General features: G+C 38.7%; 1 protein-coding gene across 8 annotated transcripts in view; it reads right to left on the reverse strand.

Moving 5' to 3' along the window:
• The window catches only part of INPP4B (inositol polyphosphate-4-phosphatase type II B), a 763890-nt gene that overhangs the window by 230460 nt on the left and 511673 nt on the right, over nucleotides 1-21757 (reverse strand). For 3 of the 8 annotated variants that reach the window (XM_007111238.4, XM_055085901.1, XM_055085900.1), the window contains 2 exons: nucleotides 16080-16130; nucleotides 6299-6378 (listed from right to left, as the gene is read on the reverse strand). In XM_007111238.4, coding sequence (XP_007111300.2) covers nucleotides 6299-6378; nucleotides 16080-16130 — 131 coding nt within the window. Of the gene's footprint in view, nucleotides 1-6298; nucleotides 6379-6713; nucleotides 6763-16079; nucleotides 16131-21757 lie in introns of those variants that run through there. The other 5 variants (XM_028491722.2, XM_028491721.2, XR_008617771.1 and 2 more) reach the window with 4 other exon arrangements.

Raw genomic sequence — 21757 nt, forward strand, 5'->3', positions numbered from 1 at the left:
GCCTCTCACTGTTGCGGCCTCTCCCGTTGCGGAGCACAGGCTCCGGACGCACAGGCTCAGCGGCCATGGCTCATGGGCCCAGCCGCTCCGCGGCATGTGCGATCTTCCCAGACCGGGGCACGAACCCGTGTCCCCTGCATCGGCAGGCGGACTCTCAACCACTGCGCCACCAGGGAAGCCCCACTATTCTGTTTTATAATTAATCACTGATATGCTATTTTCTCTTAAAGCAGGTTTTTTGGCCACCAGTCAATGTCAACAGCCCTTATGTAATACAGAAAATGTTTTAGACATGTATAAAACTTAGTGTGGTGGAACCAGCAAAACTTTCTGCTGTAATCCTACTTTCCGATACCTAGAAAAACTAACTGGAAGCGACTTTTAAAGCAGAATAAAACATATTCAAAACATATTCAAGATGCTTGGATGTGATTTTTTAAAAGCATCTCTGAAGTCCAAGTAAATATAAGAAAATATGTTGTTGTCACACATACAATTTTCAAGACGGTATCTGGTGCTTAAAGTAAGCATTATTTGCATGCAGGAAAAGAGTTGCGGTAGGAAACGAAAACACAAAGTTTAATTCCATTTTAAGTGAAAAATAAATTTATCAGTTAAAACTGTATTGTCAATCTACGGCCAAGTTCGGTCTCAGGTTACCGTGCGGATTCACATGCATTCGGGCATTCCAGGAACAAACATTCTGGTCCACTGCCCTATGGCCTACAGAACGGGCTTTGGCTCCCAACCTGCGAAAATGCTAGTGACAATTTCATTTTTTTTATCGCTCTGAGTATGCTGGTGTAGAAAACGGTGTGTCAGAGCCTAAGGAACCTCTCCTTAATATTGCTCCCAGCTCTTAAAATAAGAACATGCCTTTGGGAGATTCAGTTAAAAATATGCGGGATTTTTTCTTTTTTTTTGTCGTTCTTCTGTTTTCAGAAATAAAATGGAAGTGCATGTTTGTGCCTGTGTGTGTGTGTGTGTGTGTGTAAGGAGGTTAAATTAAGCAAAACACCAAAAAACAAAATCAAACAAAACTCCATAATTTGGATCTTAACCTTCTCTAAACACACACATTTGACAATAATGGAAAATAAATAGTCAAGTTTGGGAGAAAGCAAAATAATCGCAAAGGAATATAAATGTACAAACATACCTATCCATACAACCCATGAGGTATTTGCATGAATATGTACACATATAAAATGTTACATAAAATAGGAAAAATTTAAAAACAGTAGAAATTCATTGTTTGTTTCTTTCAGAGCCCCTCCCATACATCTGTATATTATAAAACATAACGTCATATGTCTGTCTAGGATCATCGGAGTCTTATGTTGTACGTTTCACGACAGCACTACTGTAAATGTGGCAGATGTAATAGACGAAAAGGAAACATAAATTCTCTTTTTATGGATAAATTCTTATACATCTGCATTTAAGAAAATTTGGTCACATCCACTATGATAAAATTATATAAATGCTTGCTTAATTTGGGGGGGATTACATGTGGGAGGTTACAAAAGAAATAACAGAGCAGTTGCTAAGATTAGCTGAATGTTTCGGTGGCAAGGCAATGTGACCTACACTGAAATAAATGTGAATTCTAAGTAAGGTTTTCAGCCTTTCAAGCAAATCACAATCTATCACTCACTACTACTCCGAAAGTTACTTGTCTCAGATATACTCTAAAGCTTAGACTGCATTATAGTCACTAATTTAGGTGGATTCCACTCGGAAATAAATGGTACCAGGTTCATATTTAGCATCCATAAAAATATAAGTCATCATCATGAATCAAAATATCAACAAATAATTATTGAACCTCTCTACTATGTCACAGGCATATAAAATTGAATTTTAAGATTAAAACATTAATAAAAAGTAATTGAGGCCCTTAAAACTCTCCAAAAGATAGAATATAAAATGGAGAAGAAAGCAAAGATGCTATGAGATCATTAGCTTCCTATCAGGCAGGAAAATAAAAGCAGAAGAAGCTCTGGAGTCAGACTCAACTGAACTCTAATCCTGCTTGTACAGTTAGTGCCTGCGGAATCTTAGACAAGTTGCTATAAAACTGGGATGATAAAGCTGCAGGGATTAAATGATATAGTGCAGAAGCACCCAACATATCCCTTGCATGCCAGTAGATGATCAATAAATAACAAGATTTTTCATTAACAGTGTTATTAGTAATATCAACTGCAAAATGTTAACTCTGTTACTATTTTAAAAATTTGGTAAAGAACCTATTACTATAGTTAGCATATGAAAAGTTCGTGATAAATGCTTGCTGAATGAACAGTCACTGAATGAAGTCTTAACTGTGTGGAGATAGGCAACGAAGGTCAGACAAGGTTAAAGCACTTCTATCTGTCTCAGTTCTTCTGAGAAGGATTTCCTAAGAAAGAATTTTTATCCCTGCCTCTTTTTCTGCCTTTGTGATTGTTTGACTACTTTAAGAGCAACGTAATTTTTCCCCTGATCTCTAGCACCATTGCCAGAGAGAGATCTGCTTCTCCATTCTGTAATGAAATAAGACAGTATTAGGATGTTCTCAATTTCTGCTTGTTATGATTCCAAGAGACTCAGGTCAGGTTGGTAGAACAAATAATTGTTAGGTGCTTGGGCAGTAAACCAGGCTCAGGGCCATGGTTCTGGGGTGAGAATAGGTTCCCCAGGTTTCCCTTAGTCTCCATTCCCCCTTCACCTAGCAGGCTGGTTCTCACTTTCTGCCATCATGGCTAATATTCCTGAGTTCTCCATGGCCATTAACACTCATTAGGTCTTCATTCGCTATAAATCCAGGCACTGTGGTGAAATCAATGTGGAAGACACCTTGAACGAGTGGTCCTGGACCTCAGTCCTTTCTTTGTTCTGCCATTACCAAGTCACGTGACACAGGACATGTTTTAACTAGATCTCGGTTTTCCCCTTGGTCAATGGGGACAAAAAGTGAGTCATTAAGAGCACAGGATTTGTAGTCAGAAAGGTGTGGCTTCACGCCTTGGCTTTCTTATGTTAAGAGCATTGTAACTTTGTGCAAATTACTTAACTGCTTTCTACACCTCAGTTCCTTAGTTTATAAAATGACAAAAGTAATAACAGCATACGCTGATAAGGGTCAGTGAAACAACATCTCTAACATACTTATCAGAGCATAAAACACGTAGCGTCTCATAGTATCTTCCTCCTTTCTCCACCTCCTCCTCCTTCTCTTCTCATTATTATTACTATTATTGTAATATTAACCAGTGTCTTCCATGTCTGCAATTGTAATCCGCTATACAAGAACCCTAGCTTGTTTACAGTACAGTATGGAAGTCAGGAATAGATAGTAATGAGCTAGAAAATGAAACAGAAAGTATGATTCAGATCTAAAGGAAGTCAGAGTAGACAGGAACTACCAAATGTAAACTAGAAAAACAAAGCAGATGTCATATAAAGGTACAAGGGTGAATAGTAAATAAAGACACCCATTGGGATACTAGAACACTTCGACAGAAATTTAGTGGCTATGCATTTAAATGAAGATGAGTTACATAAGTGGGAACCACTTTCTATATCGGAGGCATTCTCCCCAATACATGCAAACAAATTTTAGCCTACAATTTCAAAAATGCACTGTACCATATTTCATGAAATTTGAGTCTAAGTCTATAAATAAGACACACACTTCTTGCCCTTTTAAGTGTTTTTGTGGAAAGTGAAAATTCAACTCAAACTCAAAAATTCCAGCTCACAGCACACATAGGACAGGCCACATTAAACTATGGTATTCCAAGAAACTAGTTTGAGAGTTTGAAATCTGACTTATCTGATAAGAAGCAACGCAAAGGCACGGTGAACACAAACAAAACTAGACAGATTCTGGGGAGATTCACTATCCAAGAACGGTGCCGACAAATACACCCTCACCCTTATTTCTGTGAATTTGTTTTACAGAAATCTGAGCATTCTATTCTTTAGAAATTATGACCTGAATATAAAAGGAATAAAAGTCGGCTATTGTCAGTGCAAAGGAATAGTAAAAACAAAACTAATAACCAAAAACATGCTTCTTATCCCTGATCTAACGTTTTTCTGACTCAGTACCTCAGAGGTTGCCAGGTCAGTGGAAAGAAGATAAATTACAACAGATGGAAAAACACGAAGCATCAGAAATCAGCAGGTTATGATAAATCTATAATGTGTCTTGTTCATAGGGAGAGAAATCTACCAATTTGGCAAAGCGCAAAAAGGGAAACAAATATTAACCTCGCCCTTTCAAAAATTATTTTTTCTAGAAAATGCAATGCTTTGTTGCTAAATTTGGTTTCCTTTTATACAATCAAAATCAAATAAATAAGAATCAGGAGTATTAAAATCAAAAGTGGAAATGTGTCTTGATTTCCTCTAAATCTGGAATTCTTATATTCCTTTTTCCTTCTAAGTGTAGTACTCTAAACTAGACCTTTCTGTTCCTATCCTTCCTCTAATTGTGTGTGTTCACATATTTTCATTTCACCAAGGATTTCTGGGTCCCTGATATCTGTTTCAAAGCCAGTGTCTAAATGTTGTGCAGAGGGCTGCGGACGTTAATGACAGTTACGATACAATCAATACTGCAGTTTGTGATCAGCAAGGTGAGGAATAAAGTACCATGCAACTTATATAGAAAACGTGACCTGCTGGTGGTTCTCAGCAAGCTCAAAGTCTGACATCTTATATCATGAATCCAGGGGCACTTGGGTCAAATCTAACTGCCATGCTAGATGGGTAATAGATATCTTCTAGGATACCAGTGACAGATAGACATTTTAGCTGGCACTTACACACTTCCAACAGAAAATAAACACAGCAACATTTTATTAGGAATAACACCACAAAACTATAAAGATTTTTAAATGCCGTCCCAAATAAAATGCAACAACCAAAAGATTGACAGCTGAAAGGAAGCCAAAAAGATGACAGCCTCAGTAGAACCCTTCAACACTTATTTTTCTGCATGAACACGTGTTACTTTAAATTATTTTATACCACCTCTTAAGTCAAAATGCAAAACTGTAAGGATCAGGAAAATATCAGACAGGAGACAGCCAGCAGTACAGATTCCACCATAAACCGTGACATCTACACTGAAATAAATTGGTTATAATGGGTCTTTAGGGGCTGGGCAGAGGGCAAACAAACTTGACACATTGTCTGTTCCCTGACAATGGTCTCTACATTTCATCAAAAGAAGAGCATCTTAAGGTTTACAAACAATGTTCTCTACAATTTTTATATTCATTTATACTATATAAATATTATAAGTCAGTGTTCTCCATGTATACATAATTTTAAAGTTATTATACAGTTAGAAAATAACATACTATTTTTCTAATTTATAATGAAGTTAAAAAGAAATGATTATTCTATTTAATACTCTTCTTAGGGTGAAAACACGGTGCAGTTCCTAAAGACTGTTGTGTCATCTGTATCAAAACAGATTGTACTCATACTCAAAAGCATCTCTCATCTGCTGTCTGTTGCAATGAGTCTGTTTAAACTTATACTTTACTTTTTAAACTTACACTTTATATTTAATAGTGTAGCAGCAAAATAAACTTTAAAAAAAAGAGAATAATCAGCTTACCCTTTATTATCATAAATCTGCAAGTTGCCTCTAACAAACATATTTCAAACCTAGAAACTCACTTGATTTAAAAAGTAACATTTTGATAAGTAACAGAAATATTATTTAGTAACATGCCCATCATTTCTATTTACTTTCTCACTTTCAAAGAATTTTATCACCTTATTTCTTGAAGTTTCATGTCAAGTTTCAGCACTTTATTTTTTATTATACGTTGAAGTATAGTTGCTTACAATATTATATTGGCTTCAGGTGTACAATACAGTGATTTGATATTTTTACAGATTATGCGCCATACAAAGCTATTATATTATTATTGGCTATATTCCCCTGCTGTACATTACATCCCTGTGACTTATATATTATATAACTGGTAGTTTGTACTGCTTAATCTCCTTTACCTTTTTGTCCATTCCCCACCCCTAACCCTCTGGCCACCACTAGTTTGTTAATAATGCCATTTATTTTCCCTACAAGAGCTGATAACTTTTGACCATGTGAAACACAGACTTGAATATGAACCTGAATAACTGCTGTTTCCCTGTAACTTGTTGCAGAGGAGAACGTTAAGCTGTTTGAGAGTTGACATCCAAACATCTGCAAGAATTGTGGCTTTCAAACACAACCAGCCTTCAATAAATATCACAGGCTGTGAAATTTAACAGCATTGAGACCCACCTCAGGCTCAGGGTCAGCACTTGCTCCTTGGACTTCAGTAGATCCCCGACTTTAAAACTGGCATAGCCCAGAAAGCTTCGCTGAAAATAAGAAAGAATGGTTTCCATTAACTTCTGAGGTTCTCGGTATTTTGTGTCACAGCAATCACACAAACTTAGTCTTCAGAAGCGTGAAATGTTAAGTCTATTAGCCTGACAAATATTTCGTTGACAGAAGTACAACCATCAGTAATAGACATCCACTTCATGGGGCGAGGCTGAGGGATGCAAATGCATCCTTCTCATTAAAAACAGAGATGAATAGCCAGGAAAATAACAAAATGTCTAACACAGAAGCCAGGACTTTTCCATGAACACATTTTCTCCCCAAATGAAAACTGGGATAAAAGAAAAGATGACAGGCTTTTAATATTTACCAACGCCGTCCTTGTTCTTATTAGAATTCCTCAAGCCATGGGCAGCAACAACTTTGTATTCCAGATATGAGCAAATCGTTAGTTGGAGCTATTTTTATGTGGGATTCTGTGCAAGTTATAAATAGAAATGCTACATTTCTCCCCCATCACAGCCATGTTTAAAAGTATTTGTTTCCTTTGTTATTTCTACACTAGCATGGGACAATTTCACTCCAACACACAAAAAAGAATGGTACTTATTCAATTATGTTTTCTAAAATTGCTTTTTTAACCTATCATACTGGGTGTTGACTATCTATGAATATACCTATCTTCTACACTCTCTGACTCATAATATAAAGAATAAAACACTAAATTGGTTTTTCTTTTCCAGGATAAAAATCTTTCATCTCTTTTTAATATGCCTGGCTGCTTGTGATTTAAAAGTCACAATACTATGGTATACCATCAATACGATTTCTCATTCTCCTTTCAAGGTCAAGATGTAAACATGAAAATATCAGTATCAAACCCATATTATTACCCATACCATTGCTGTCTAACACACTGTAATACTTTACAAGAAGTCTACACTACATCTTCCAGAACATTCTCTTTTCATAGGTCTGTTGCCAGCCTGCCCTAGAATGAGATGCTGGACTCAAGTCAACTGGTTCTTTTCAGAGGAAAGTGCTCAGTGATTCCATACATAAGAGGCTGCATCTACACAGAGTGATCCTTGAGCATAGAGAAGACAAGCTTCAGGTCAGAATTCTTCTCCTTCTTTTCAAAGTTCTGACTTAGAAGAACTGGTTCAAAAGTCTTAAAGGCAAACACTTGAAACACAACTCGGTTGTAAGTTGGAGATGCCTATATGTTAGTAATGATAAAACCTAATTAATTCACTTGAAACTCGAAGAAGTGGTTTAGATACCAAGTCACCAAATTGGGGATCATAGAAGACTGAATTATTAGGTGAAGAATGTTACGTGAAAACAGAAGATTTGTGGAAACAAACTGTGATGACATGAGTGCTGAGAGTGAATCAAGGCAGAGAAGAATTCCAAGAGCTGTATGAACAAAGCCAAAATTTAGGATGACTTTTCAGGAAGGGGTAGAGAGTGTCTAGGAGAGACCCAGCTGAACAAAAGCACTTATGCCACCTCAGCAGATAACCTACTAGCACGTCCCTGTATAATAAAAGGGCTCCCCTTCTCCACACTGCTCGTCTCCATTCCTTATCCTGTTGTACTTTTTCTATTGTCACTTAAATATTATGTATTTAATTGCTTATTCTGTCGTCCCCTCAGAATAAAAATTGAGATTTGAAGATCCACAACGAGCTTTGTTTTCTGGTAACCTCCCACTGTCTAACACACATTACGTGTGTGATAAATAGTGACTGACAATAAATGGATGAATGAATGGCATAGACACTAGCTTTCAAGTAATTTATTCTATGAGATATAAAAGAAATACTCCTTCTGCAGATATTTATAAACCATTATAATTCACTGAACTGTGGGTAATCAAAACAATTTTTTAGCTTGCAGATTGTATACCGTGGTAGTGAATTTCACTTTAGCATTTTGTATTTTAAAGAGATGTCTTGCTTATTACTCTTTCACTGATAATTAGGGTTATTAATTTAAATTCTACCCCTCACTCATTATCCTCACTTGAAGAAAATGCTCAACCCATCAGAAATGTCACGGTGCCCCCAACTTTCAAGTTATTTCTTCTCTTTGCCTTTTGAGATTTGTGAAGGAAGGGATGGTTTTAGAATTAAGAAAACAAACTGCACATGCCATGAATGTTAGTGTGGTCTTTTCAGCAATAGAAGCAGCAGATGTCCCAGACGGGAATGTAGCAACGAGAGACAGGTGGAGGGGCTATTTTCAGACATGCGCCCCAGACACACCAGCAGGCACAGCTGCAAGTAGTCTGTGACCACAAGTCATTGAATGTTTCTCCTGCCCACCAGGCCGGGAGCTCCTGTGGAAGCAGGACCTTGGCTTGTCCATCTTCTAGCTCAGCCCATTGTCCGGAACAGAGAGGCTGCATGCTACGCCCACCGCTGCACTGTGAGCGTTTGCAGTGTGCCAAAAAGGATGCCTGTGAGTCAACCTTTTCCATCACAACTGTCAGCCACGTGCTTAATCTCAAAGGATATTATCCTTTGAGAGAGAGCTTACAGAAATCACACAATCCATTATAAATCAACTTAGGTAATGGCATTATGAAAGGGTGTCAAACCAGAGGAAGTGTTATTTATTCTAAAAATATTTTTTTAATTTCTTCTAAAAATAACTGTACGTTAGGACTACATGTTGCATAAGATGCATTTAATAAAATCCCTCCGTTTAAAGACATTGCCTAATTGTTTCACACTGCAATACCGAACAATGGACTTGCCTATACTCTTACTTTCTAGAAGGTTTTTATGTGTTTGCTTCGCCTCAGTATAAATAAAACTAGGACCCTCCACACCCCTGAAAGTGGAAAACATATCATTCATTTACATGAATATTCATTGGACTCCTGGTCAAAGAATGAATTAGAGAGAAAACAGTCTTCTCTATTATGAAACCTGAATTCCCATGGAGGGAAAATAGCACACAATGCTAATGCAAAAGAATAACTTAATATAGAGTTATTTTATCTTTACTGTCACTTTAATCATAATCATAGAATTTAAGAAAATTATTTCAAAAAATCTGTTTATATTCCAAATATAACTCAGGGAACAATGTTTTCATCTCTCCTTCGGTATTGTTTCTAAAATTCTCATCTTCAAGGTTTTCAACTGGGAGCTCCAATATCAGGGGAAAATTTTAAAACAAAGAAGAAAAAAAAATTAAAGTGTCACTAGAGTTGGAGGTCTGAAGTGTAGTTCTAAATCCATGATTATGTCCCAAAATGGAAATCTGGGCAATTCAATAACTTCTCCCAGCCCCAGGCTGGCTGTCCACTGATGGCCACTGTCAAGCTCTGTTTGTCTGTCTTCTCTCTCACAAAGCTGGGACTTGGACAAGTTACTCCACCATACTAGGCCTTAGTTTCTGGATGAAAAAGTTGCATATGATAACTGTATCTTTCTCACAGTTATTGTTATGAGAATTAAAGTAATCCAGGCAAAGCACTTAGTACATTGCTGGGAAAATAGGAAGCACTGTATAAATATTAGCTTGCATAGTGCTGAAGGAAAATATGCCCAGAAGTCAGATGACTGAAACATAAGTCCACTTCAAATACTTTTTGGAAAAGGCAGAGTATTTTAAAAAATAAGTCTATGAGAAATTCCTATTATAAAAAAGAAAAATGTATGTTTAAAAATAAAAGTTGGATTCAGGGAAATATAAACTAAAATAAATTCTAGTGAAAAAAAAAGATATGAAAGTTATGTGGTCCTTTACAGTTCTTAGTGTTGAGCACATGTTACCTATGATTCCTTATAGCTCAGATTTTTATTAGATCATGTGGAATGTTTATCAGTGGCCAAGAAATGCCTGAATGAAATCAACAAACATTAAAACTTGTGAAGACACGGCCAGTCTGTAGATGAAGAGACAGGAACCCATGGGAGTTAACTGGCTTACACCTGGTCACAGAACTAGTTAATATGCAGAAGCCAAGCTAGAATCCAGGTTTCTTGCTCTCCAGTCCAGAATTCTTTCATGCCCCTCACGCTATGCCTCATTTCCAGGACAGGCGGCAATTCCCTTTCCTTCTCACAGGCTCTCTGCCTGCACTCTGTGCGGCTCTGACCTTTCTTGCCTGCTCATGACAATGCAACCCTCAGCATTATCATTCTGGTGCAGGCACCCAAAGCAGATGATCATTAAATTGCTAGATGCACGATTTCAATCACTCACCTGGCTGGAGAGTGATATCAAGCAGGGTGGCGAATGCAGGCCACCAGTCTCAACCCCTGGCTCTGCTCTACGGGGAGCGTACAAAGAAACCGTTCATCCTGCCTGCCCTGGCGGGGACTCAGCGCAAGCCACAGACATCCAGAATGCTCAGCAGGGTTGCATACCTGCCTGAAGCAGATCCTCAATGGTCCCGTTCCCCTGGTAGTACACAAGGATCCAGAGGAAGTACTCCCCCATACACATACCTCCATCACCTATGTTCATCTCACAAAGCCTTTATTCAAAGTTTAGGTTTCCTTTATACTACAACTTTCATGGATCTCCCAAGTTTTTCCAAGTACTGTCCAGAGCTGCATTATCTAGCATGAGCACTAGTTTGTGGCTATTGTGAGTTGAGTTGTGTTCTAAGTGTAAACACAGATCAGATTTATAAGATGTGATATGAAAAACGGAGTGTGAAATATATCATCACTGATTTCTGAAATGATTACATTTTGAAATAATAATATTTTACATATATTGAGTTAATAAAATATTACAACTAATTTCACCTGCTTTCTTGTTACTCTTTTAAAAGCATGGGCTGCTAGAAAATTTTAAATTACATATGTGGCATGCATTACATTTCTAGTAGTCAGTGTTTTTTTCTATTTTTAATTTTTATTGGAGTATAGTTGCTTTACAATGTTAGTTTCTGCCATACAGCAAAGTGAATCAGTCATACGTATACATATATCCCCTCTTTTGTAGATTTCCTTCCAATTTAGGTCACCACAGAGCACTGAGTAGAGTCCCCTGTGCTATACAGTAGGTTCTCATGAGTTATCTATTTTCTACATAGTAGTGTATATACGTCAATCCCAATTTCCCAATTCATCCTCCCTCCCCACTTGGTATCCATAAGTTTGTTCTCTACATCTGTGTCTCTATTTCTGCTTCGCAAATAAGTTCATCTGTACCATTTTTCTAGATTCCACATATAAGCGATATTATACAATATTTGTTTTTCTCTTTTTGACTTACTTCACTCTGTATGACAGTTTCTAGAAGACAGTGCTGGTTTTCGAGGGTAAATGAAGATATCCATAATACTCTGACCTATTCTCATAAAACTATATACTCGAACTGTGCTGTAGGTTTTAAAAGGTCTTTGAAGACCAGAAGCTTATATTGTGAGGCAGGCTGAAACACAGCATCTCCTGCACATAACTTACAGGATGGGCCCTTTTTCATATTTTTGTACAGGTACTTTTTCTTCCCTCTCTACCCTAACAGACATGGTTGTGTGGTTTCCCACTCTGTAGGAAGGGACAGAGGGTACATGAACTATATGTGCTGAAAAAATATATCACAAAGAAAAAAGAACTGAGAGAATATCTATTACAACTTGATGAACAGTCCAAAGAACACATTAAAATGCAATTTAGGGCAAAGTCATATATTATAAAATTACATCTTTACTATGAATATACCTCACAAGGTCTCAGAGCACAGATTGGTATCTGCTTGACTAAGTCGTCAACAAAGGTGTGGTTTCATCTAATAGATGCTGCTGAAGAATGCAAAGAAATGTATGGAACATATTTGAAAGAGTTATAATAAAAAATTTTAGCTCATTTTAAAAATTGGAGTACTTAGTGGCTAGAGTCCTTGGCACATTGTAATGGCAGAGCCATTACCTGCTCTATGTTCTTGGCCAAGAACTTAAATTCTCAAGAAATTTTTTCAGTGTCCAAAAAAATATTTTGGAGGAGTGAGGAGATGTATATTAATCAGCGGTACTTCACAGCTGCTCAAGGTGTGACAATTTTTCTCTATCCAGAATATCATGTTCTCTGAGGGTGTTAGAAAAGCCAAGGCATGCTGACTTGTTCTTATTTAGACTCATTCTTATCATGCTTGAGATTTAGTTTGGTGATATAATTGCCATTTTGTTGATTTCTGATGTGTCGTGAAATGTACTCGATTCTTACCATGTTATTGCAATTACTTTTAGACACCCCCTCCCTTTTTATTCTGGTGGTTCTAAAAAAAATATAAGATGGTTGGCAAGCCGAAATCATGGTATGCTTCCTAATGCATTCAATACACATATCATGATATGCTAATTTCTGGGCACAGAGCTAGGGCTGTTAAAGTAAACAAAATATACATGATCTTTGCAATCATGGAGTTTAACATCTAGTAGGAGAGTGGAGACATTACTAATATCTAATACCCATTCTGCCCAGTTTGCATTACTAATAGCATCTTGATTTTGTTTAAATGGGAATTGTATCCCGATTCCCTTCTACCCAGGGACTCTGATCTTCTCAGTGATTATGTAAGTGGTGGGACAGTTGGCCCTCTGTACCCTGGGATGCAGAACCACTAATATAAAACCCGCAGATATGCAAAGACAACTGTAAGGGACTTGAGCATCCATGGATTTGGGTATCCGAGGAGGATCCTGGAACCAATCCCCTGAGGATATTGAGGAATGACTGTATACCAATTGAGTTTTCCTTTCTAGAATTGAAGGAACAGGATGAGTTGCTCAGAACCTTTTCAATTTGGAATGTGATACCTGGAGGTGTAATGGTCAGACTGTACAACATTTTAAGAAAGGAGAAGCAGGACAATGGACAGAGCCTGGTTGCTTCAAGTCATTTTGAGTAGCTGGAGCCTTGGGAAATTTCCCCATGACTTTTCTTAACATGAGAAGAACAAGTCTCTTACCTACTCTTCATCCAGTTACTTGCTTCTGACTGCGTTCCTAACTGATACAATAGGCATGTCGGAGAATGCCCATTGAGAAGTTTCTTTTGGTCCAGGAATTATAGATGAGTCTTTGTCAAAGATGAGGACACAAGACAACAAATGTTCCACATTATAAGTTCAGAAAACCTCATCACAGTGCCTAAAAGGAGCCAGTTTAGAGAAACTGGCCTATTAGTAACCACAACACAGCCAGTTCATATAAAGGTAGTGTTGGAAGAGAGAGGTCAGAATTTGGGGAGGATACAATTTAGGAAATGAAGCGGATCTCTCTCTTCATTACCCTCAGGAAGACATCTCTATCTCCAATGCCAAAACCAAAGCCATGGGAGTATGGACCCAAAACATGACTTATGAAGCTTGAAGGTGTCCAAACCATCTCTACCTCTGCTGTGTTGGGAACTGGTGATTGTGTCTCCTTTGAGAATCATTGATTATCTAGTACCCGATGCTGCTGGGGCTCATAGAAACGGTCAGAAGAGACATGGTTCAGCCAGAACCAGATCCCCCATCATGGGAAAGTATACAATGGGAAGGGGCCTCCAAGGCCTCCAGAAATACCTATATTTATGCTCACAGGAGAGCCAGCAGTTCACTCTGCCACAAAGAGAACTCAGGCAGCATTATGCTGAGAAGCATCAAAACCAGCATAAAGGGCACCACACCTCATGGTGGGCAAGCACAGAAGGAACCTCCCCTTTCCTTTCTCCTGAGCAGCTGAGCAATGACAGGAGGAAATGGGAGAATGTGTGAGAATGGACCATTCCCCCTCCCCCCACCAAAAGTTGCTAGAAGCACAGAGATGTCTACAGCCTGTAGAGGGAAATGGTGGAGGAGAGGGTGGAAGAGAATATTTTAAAACCAGAGAAGAGACTCAAGTTTTAAAATGAATAAGATGCATTCCATTCCAAGAACTTGAATGAGAGAAAAACTAGGGGGGAAATTCATACAATTAGGCCAAGATGTCATTAAAATCTCAAGCAAGGGGGATTGAACACAGAGAAATTGTGGGAATCAGCAGTTGGAGGAAAATAATTAAACCAGCTCATCTTTCTTGAACCTCAAAAAATAAATGGGAATTTTTTTAAAACAATGATTAACTTATTAAGAGTTATAAATTTCATTCTTTTTTTTTTTTTTTTTTCCATTTGCAGCAACATGGATGGACTTGGAGGGCATTATGCTAAGTGAAATAAGTCAGACAAAGAAAGACAAATACTGTATGATATCACTTATATGTGAAATGTAAAAAACACAACAAACTAGTGAATAAATCAAAAAAGAAGCAGACTCACAGATACACTGAACAAACTAGTGGTTATTAGTGGGGAGAGGGAAGGGGGAGGAGCAAAATGGGGGGGGAAGGGTTATTATGGGATTATATGAAATCATGTGTGTGAAACGTTTGAAAATTGTAAAGCACTATAGATTTTTTATTTTTTAATTTAAAAAAAGAGTTACAAATTTCAGAAGGCCTTACATTATATGAAGGCACTGTAAAGGGTGTGAGGACGGCTTGCACTGGTGGTTCTAGTTTGAAGGAGGACGCCTGAGTGGTCGTAGGCAAAAGGCCTGTGACCCGAGTCCTGAGCTGGGAGAGAGCACCAGTGGGCAGCCAGGCAAGGAGACTGCATGTGTCCTGCAGGGAGAGAGGCCTGAGGCTGGAAGGACTCGCTGGTTCCTTGGGAGAAACTCTAGAAGCCCAGGTAGTCTTGGCACCAAGATTGGCAGTGGAAGTGAGAGCAGCACAAGAGGCTGAGGGGACTGGCAGGAAACAAAGCATGAAGATTCATTTAAGTCAAAGAGAGTTATTCAGCCTGTTCCAGGAAGAAACTAGAAGGCTGCGTTCGGCATGAGAGAGCACAAAGTACCTTTTTCCTTCCCCTACGCTGAGAGCTGCAGAGATGGCTGACTCACTTCTCAGTCAATGCAAGGCATGCTTTCTGGAGGGCTCCCTTGGCCAGTTGGGATGGCAGCTGTTGTCAAAGAGGAAATGAATGCTACCTAGTACAGGGCTCCCCACAGCCACCGGAAGAAGGTTGCCAACTGCCTGTAGGATTTCAGGGAATTTCAAATAGGCCTTTCAGTTGGCAGGGCCTCTTAGACTCAACTTACTTCTGGACTTTTTCCACCTTTCTGAATGCAAGATCCCAGGGACCAGCCTGCTGGGCTATTCTTCAGGAGCCTCCATTGCCTACTCTAAACTTGTCTAAGCAAAATTACCTGTTACCCTCTTGCTCTCCCAACTTTTAAAAGCCTGAGATGCAATGGCTCAGATGCAGCAGGAACACCTCAGCTGGATTTTCCAGCACTGGGCTGCACTTCGGCGGCAGCTTCTGTTTCAACCTGCCCTACAGTGTTGAAGCGGCTGAATGCAGAAAACATCACAGTCCCACGGCTAGTTAGCCTTCTGCGTCCTTGCGGAAGCGGTCGGGCTCACACCTGCAATTTCCCAGCCTCCTGTTGGTCCAGGAATGTCGGCTCCGGATCACATCTCAGTTACCTGCAGGGCAATTTCTAGACTCATCTCTAGCCAGCTGAACTAAATAAGAATTCACTTGAGGATGATTTTCAGGAGATAAGGAATGAAGTCCATGCAATTCCGCCAATATGTGACCGTGTCTCCTTGCATGGTCACACCCTATTAATTTAACTCAATTTGATTTGTCAGCTAGAAGGCAGGAGGCCAGAGAAAACCCAAATGATTAGCTTAGAAGGGATGTGTGTGCCTTTTGGAAACAAAAGAAACACTTACCCCAACCTCTGGCGGGGGATCCTTATGTTCAGGGAGGACACTGGTTCTAACCTAAGGAGAAAAACAAACATTTTCTGTATGACTTTGGAGTAGAAACCAGGGCAGAAGCTTCACACAGGTGCTGTTTGCATTTTCCCTTATCCGGCATCAATTCAGACTCTGTGGTTAATCGTTACTGAAGGTATCTGTGTATGACATTCACCGTGGGCAACAACAGTGCTATCCTTTTATAGTTCCTGAACTTCCTGAGGTTCTTAAGTAGACAGAGCTCATCCCATCACTCCTTGTCAAATACAGAGATATCTGGGCTTTAGGTGAATCACTTTTAATCTCCTTGAAAAGCAAAGCTCATTCAACATTCCAGGGAAAGGACGGAGTTGGCAGAGAAAATGTCATTCCACGAATGCTTATAAATGTTTATTCTCTTTTAGGATATCTCACTCTCTTGAGAATTCTGGGTCAAATTGTGATACACCATCATCTAGATTCCTTTGAAAACTAATTCTCCATTGTGGGAGAGGATAATAGTGTAAAATAATTAGTCATTTGGGGAAGCTTTTCATACGTTTAAAAAGCATTCCAGGTGAGAAATCAACTCCTTAGATGATAAGTAGACATATTTCTTCTAGTGGGCGGTGATCCTCACCCCTGGCTGTACATTAGAATTACTTGGGGGCCTTTCAGACTACCTGTGCTCTTTCCTGTCCATGGATATTGACCCTAATGTATAGTTACGAGTCTATGATTCTCTATTTAAGAAAAAAGATGTTTCTGATAAAAAGAAGTCACAATTATCTTTCTCACTTAAGAAAAAGCTAGTAAAAGAAGGAAGAAAACATAAAACCTAAATCCAGTATATCTAAATTTGAAGTAAGGATGAGATAAACAAGTTAAATGAATACACAGCAACATACAAGAACACTGTGTTTAACTGGAGAGCAGAGGGCCACGGGGAGGGATGGGAGAGAGGAACCCAGGAACATATAATGGATCAACATTTTAGGGGGTCATTTTAACTAAATCCCTTTGGAGGTGCAGCAAGGGCGATCATACTTCTTTGTTTCTTTATGACAGATCCAGCATTATCACTTGTACAATGTGTCAGTCCTTATGACTCAAAATTGTTCACCATTATTTTGTCACATAAAATAATGACAGGAGAGATCCCAACAGAGTAAACAACACAATTTACAGAACATGCTCAGCTCAGGATTTCATGACAAAGAGCTCACTGTTTAAGAGCATTTCCAGGTTGGTAGCTGCATGAACGTTCTTTGGTCCAGAATGTTCAGAGGTACCCTTCAGTCTCATAATCTGGAAATCATTAGCTGGCCTCAAAGGATGAGGAAGCTTGGAAACTATATATTAATACACAGTACACTGTAATGGACCATATAGTGTGTGTGTGTGTACACACAGACTATATAAATACAGTGTGTGTGTGCGTGTGTGTGTATAGACTATATACATAGCATGTGTATATACACACACACTATATACATATATACACATGTATACTAGAATAAATTATATACATAGTAAATAAATCATATACATAGTGAATAAATATTCACATACATGCAACTCATACACACACGTATATATGTGTATATTTATACATCATTTTAAGAAAATATTTGATATCCAAATAACATTACCGTGTGTGTGTACACACAGACTATATAAATACAGTGTGTGTGTGCGTGTGTGTGTATAGACTATATACATAGCATGTGTATATACACACACACTATATACATATATACATATATATATATATACCAGAATGAACTACATATATAGGGAATATTCACATACATGCAACTAATACACACATGTATATATGTGTATATCTATATATCATCTTAAGAAAATATTTGACATCCAAATAATATCATCCAAAGGGATATATAAATACAGTATGTGTGTGTGCATATATATACATATATGTATATATTTATATAGACTATACACATAGTGTGTGTATATACATAACATTATATACATATATACCAGAATGAACTATATATACAGTGAATAAATATTCACATACATGCAACTCATACCCTAATGTATATGTGTGTATTTATATATCATTTTAAGAAAATATTTGACATCCAAATAACACTATCCAAAGGGATATGCTTGAATTTAGAAATAAAGTGAAAGAAGTCCGAAACTGTTAAACATATGTAGGACTGCATATAGTGTGAGTGTAGACTATGCAATCTAATGTTGGACAAAGGTAGAATAATTGTGACAATTCCTGCAACATAGTCATTTAAACTCCTAAATTTAAATTGATTTTATCAGTATAACATTTATTTCTTAAATGTTAAATAAATATGAATAAACTATATAGAAAAAAAGATTTTTAACACAAAGGTGTATACTGTGAAAAAGTCTAAAGATATTCACAGACTGGTTTGCCATATCCAGTGTGTGCATGTGTGGGTGTTTGTGTGTGAAGGAGAGAGAATGAATTTCACTTTACATAATAAAAGTATTTTTGAAAAGTACATGTACATCACATTTTATTAAATCATGACATGTTTAAATCACTAGCAGAGCTCTTGATTTAGAGGAACTGAAAGACAAAATTATAAATCAATTTTAAATTGTATAAAGTCAAATTTTTATAGGAAATATTTGTTTAAATCAGCATGTATGTACAGCTCTAAAACCTTTATATTTAAGGTCAGTACTACTTATGTTTAGCATATAGGTTACATATCAATGATGCTTTTCCTGCGTATCATACAACCCTCTTCACGGTGAACACAAACTAGGTGGCAAACACTGGGTTTGCCAGTGAATAAGGTCCCATTCCTTCTCTTCGGGACTTCAGAGTCTGGTGGGCAGGACAAATGTATGAATAATCCAGGACAATGCCATAAATTCTATAATGGAAATGTGAGCATTTTCCTGTCTGCATTCAGAGTGAAGAGTAACTAGTTCAGCCTGTAAGTGTCAGGAAAGGCTTCACAAAAGAGGTGGTCTGGGTTTTGACCAATGCGTAAGAGTTTTAGGTAAAGCAGGATGGGACAAAGCAAGCAAGGTGTTATGTATCAGCCGTGCAGCATGGAGTCGTAAAAGCCCATCTGTGTTTGGAAAAGAGTGAGTAGTCTGATGATGCTATAACATGGGGGCCTCTAGGGATGTGACAAAAGCCGACTGTGTTTGGGGAGAGAGGTTGGGGGCCATTTGTTGTAGAGGTCCATCTATCATGTTATGGAATCGGAGCTGTACGCGATTTCTAGGAAATCTAGCGAGGCGTTCAAGTAGAGGAGTGACATGATCGGAGCCCCTTGAATCACCCCAACTCTGGCCAGACTCGTGTCGGGAGAATTACTTAACCTCTTTATGCCAGTTGCCCTTTGCCTTTATGTCAGCTATCTTTAACAGGGGGTTAATAAGAGACCCCATAAGTTGTCACGAGTATGACATCTTCTCAGCACTTAGAACAGTACCTAACACAGAGAGGGAAGGAGGGAGGAAGTGAGAGAGAAAGGGAAGGAGGAAGAGAGGAAGTGAGGGGGGGAGGGGAAACAAGAAAGAAGACAAAAGAGAGAGCCAAGAGATGACAGAGGAAAGATGGGAGGAAGCAGAGAGACAGGGAGACAGGACCAGAGGGAGGAATACGTCACTGAAAAAAAAAAACATAAATAAACCCTGGACAGATTTAGCTGAGACCTCTTGGTGAGAAAGGGATGAAGCAATGGCTGTCACTTTAGCATCTGGAATATTCCAGTTCATCGGCAATGTCATGCCTCTTGAGATTCACTGGCCTTCCTTAGGAATTCATTTTCCCTTTTTTGGTCTTATTAGCAGTTCTTCTCCCTGTTTTTCTTCACCATACCCCTCCCTGTCCCCTGTCCCTTCCTGGAAGATATGAAATGTCTGCCTGACTACACATTTAGAGTTCTTATAACTTCCTTTTGTCTGGATTTTTATGATATCAAATAAAGCAAGAAAGATCAATTACTAGAAGAGGTCATGTAGAAAATTATATATTCCATCTTGAATATTTCTTAAGGCTCCTGTAAAACAAATTCATTTCCTTCTCTATCAGCTTCATAAGCTCAACATTCTATGCACTAAATTTACCCTGGAAAAAAAAAGAAAAAAACCAAAGGAAAATCAGGTAGCATATAATGAGTGACACTCTTTCATCCAATCCTTATAGATTAGTTCATAAACTTTGTTTCCAAGCAAGAGGCTACTTGGGCTACCACTGCAGTGGCTGAACACAGCACTCCAGTCCATGGGGGACAACTTATTAAAAGAGTCACCCTTGCTACAAAGAGCCTGGGCACAGCTACCCAGAGCCAGGGAGGAGGGTGATTGCTGTATTTTTCATAGGTGAGTGGTGCTAGGATACCGTTGGGTAACCAGCTCCACAGAAGGGTAGGCCGTGCTGCCATCATGCTGTGCACCAGGGTGTCCAGGCCTGGACCTCACTGGTAGGTGAGGAAGGAGCAACCTTCCCCTGGAAGGCGGAGTGGAAGATGTTGGCAATAGTGAGGGAATACCTCGGGGCAGGGAGAAAGCCCAGATTCTTTCCTCAGACTACTGTCAGATCTGATAAGATCTCTGATAATGAATGTGTCATTGAAACACATCCCTTTTTTCTAATAAATGCATTACTCTGATTCTTTCTGTATCCCAAATTAAAATATATAATATCATCACATTTACTTGTTCCACTTGGAATGAGATATAGAATTGCCTTAATATTCAAACACATGGAAATCTGACTGCAACAGAAATGTTTAGCCCTCTTGCACAATATGAATTTTTGGAGAGGAAGCTGCTCAGTCAGGAATATATTTCCTAGGATGCCTTGTATTGACAGATAACCATGTAACTAGTTCCTATCAATGAAATACACATATAAGTGATGTTTGCCGCATCTAAACTGGATTTTTCAGAAGTGGATCTAGAATGTCCTCTCCATTGTCTCTTTAGGTGACTGCAGAGCTGCACCTGGGTCCCAGAATGACCGCATAAAAGAAAGCCATCCACCATCCATCACTACCAGTATTGGGCTATCAAATGATTGGTTAGCTTTCTAGTGCTGTGTAAAAAATAACAACAAACTTAGCTGTTTAAAACAACATTCACTTATTAGTTCACAGTCCGTATGTCAGAAGTCCATGCCTGGTATGGCCGGGCTCTCCCATCCAGTCCTACATGCAAGGCTCAAATCAAGGTGGCAGCTGGCCGCATCCTCATCTGAAAACTTGTCTAAGGAAAGGTCAGCTGCCAGCTCCCGCAGGCTGTTAGCAGAACTCAGTTCCTTGCAGCTCTAGCACTGAGGTCCCCGTTATCTTGATGGCTGTCAGCTGGAGGCGGCTATAAACTGTTCGAGGCGGCCCTCGTTCCTTGCCATGTGGCCTCCTCCATCTTCAAGTCCAGCAATAAAGAATCTCGTTTGCATCAAACCTTCTTGCACTTCAGATCTTCAGATTACGCAAAACATGAACAACATGGGGTGGTACCTTGGGGCCATCTTAGAAGTCTGTCCACCACAATGATAAGAGCTAAACGTCCATTGTGCTAAGGCATTGAATTTGGATGTTTACATTTGTTTCAGTGGCCAGCATAACTTAGACCTCCCACTGGTTGTAAATGAAATTTTGAATTCAGTTAATGGCTATGAAGAAATGAAGCAAAAT

Source organism: Physeter macrocephalus, chromosome 7, assembly GCF_002837175.3.
Source record: "Physeter macrocephalus isolate SW-GA chromosome 7, ASM283717v5, whole genome shotgun sequence".
In the NCBI taxonomy this organism is placed as follows: Eukaryota; Metazoa; Chordata; class Mammalia; order Artiodactyla; family Physeteridae; genus Physeter; species Physeter macrocephalus.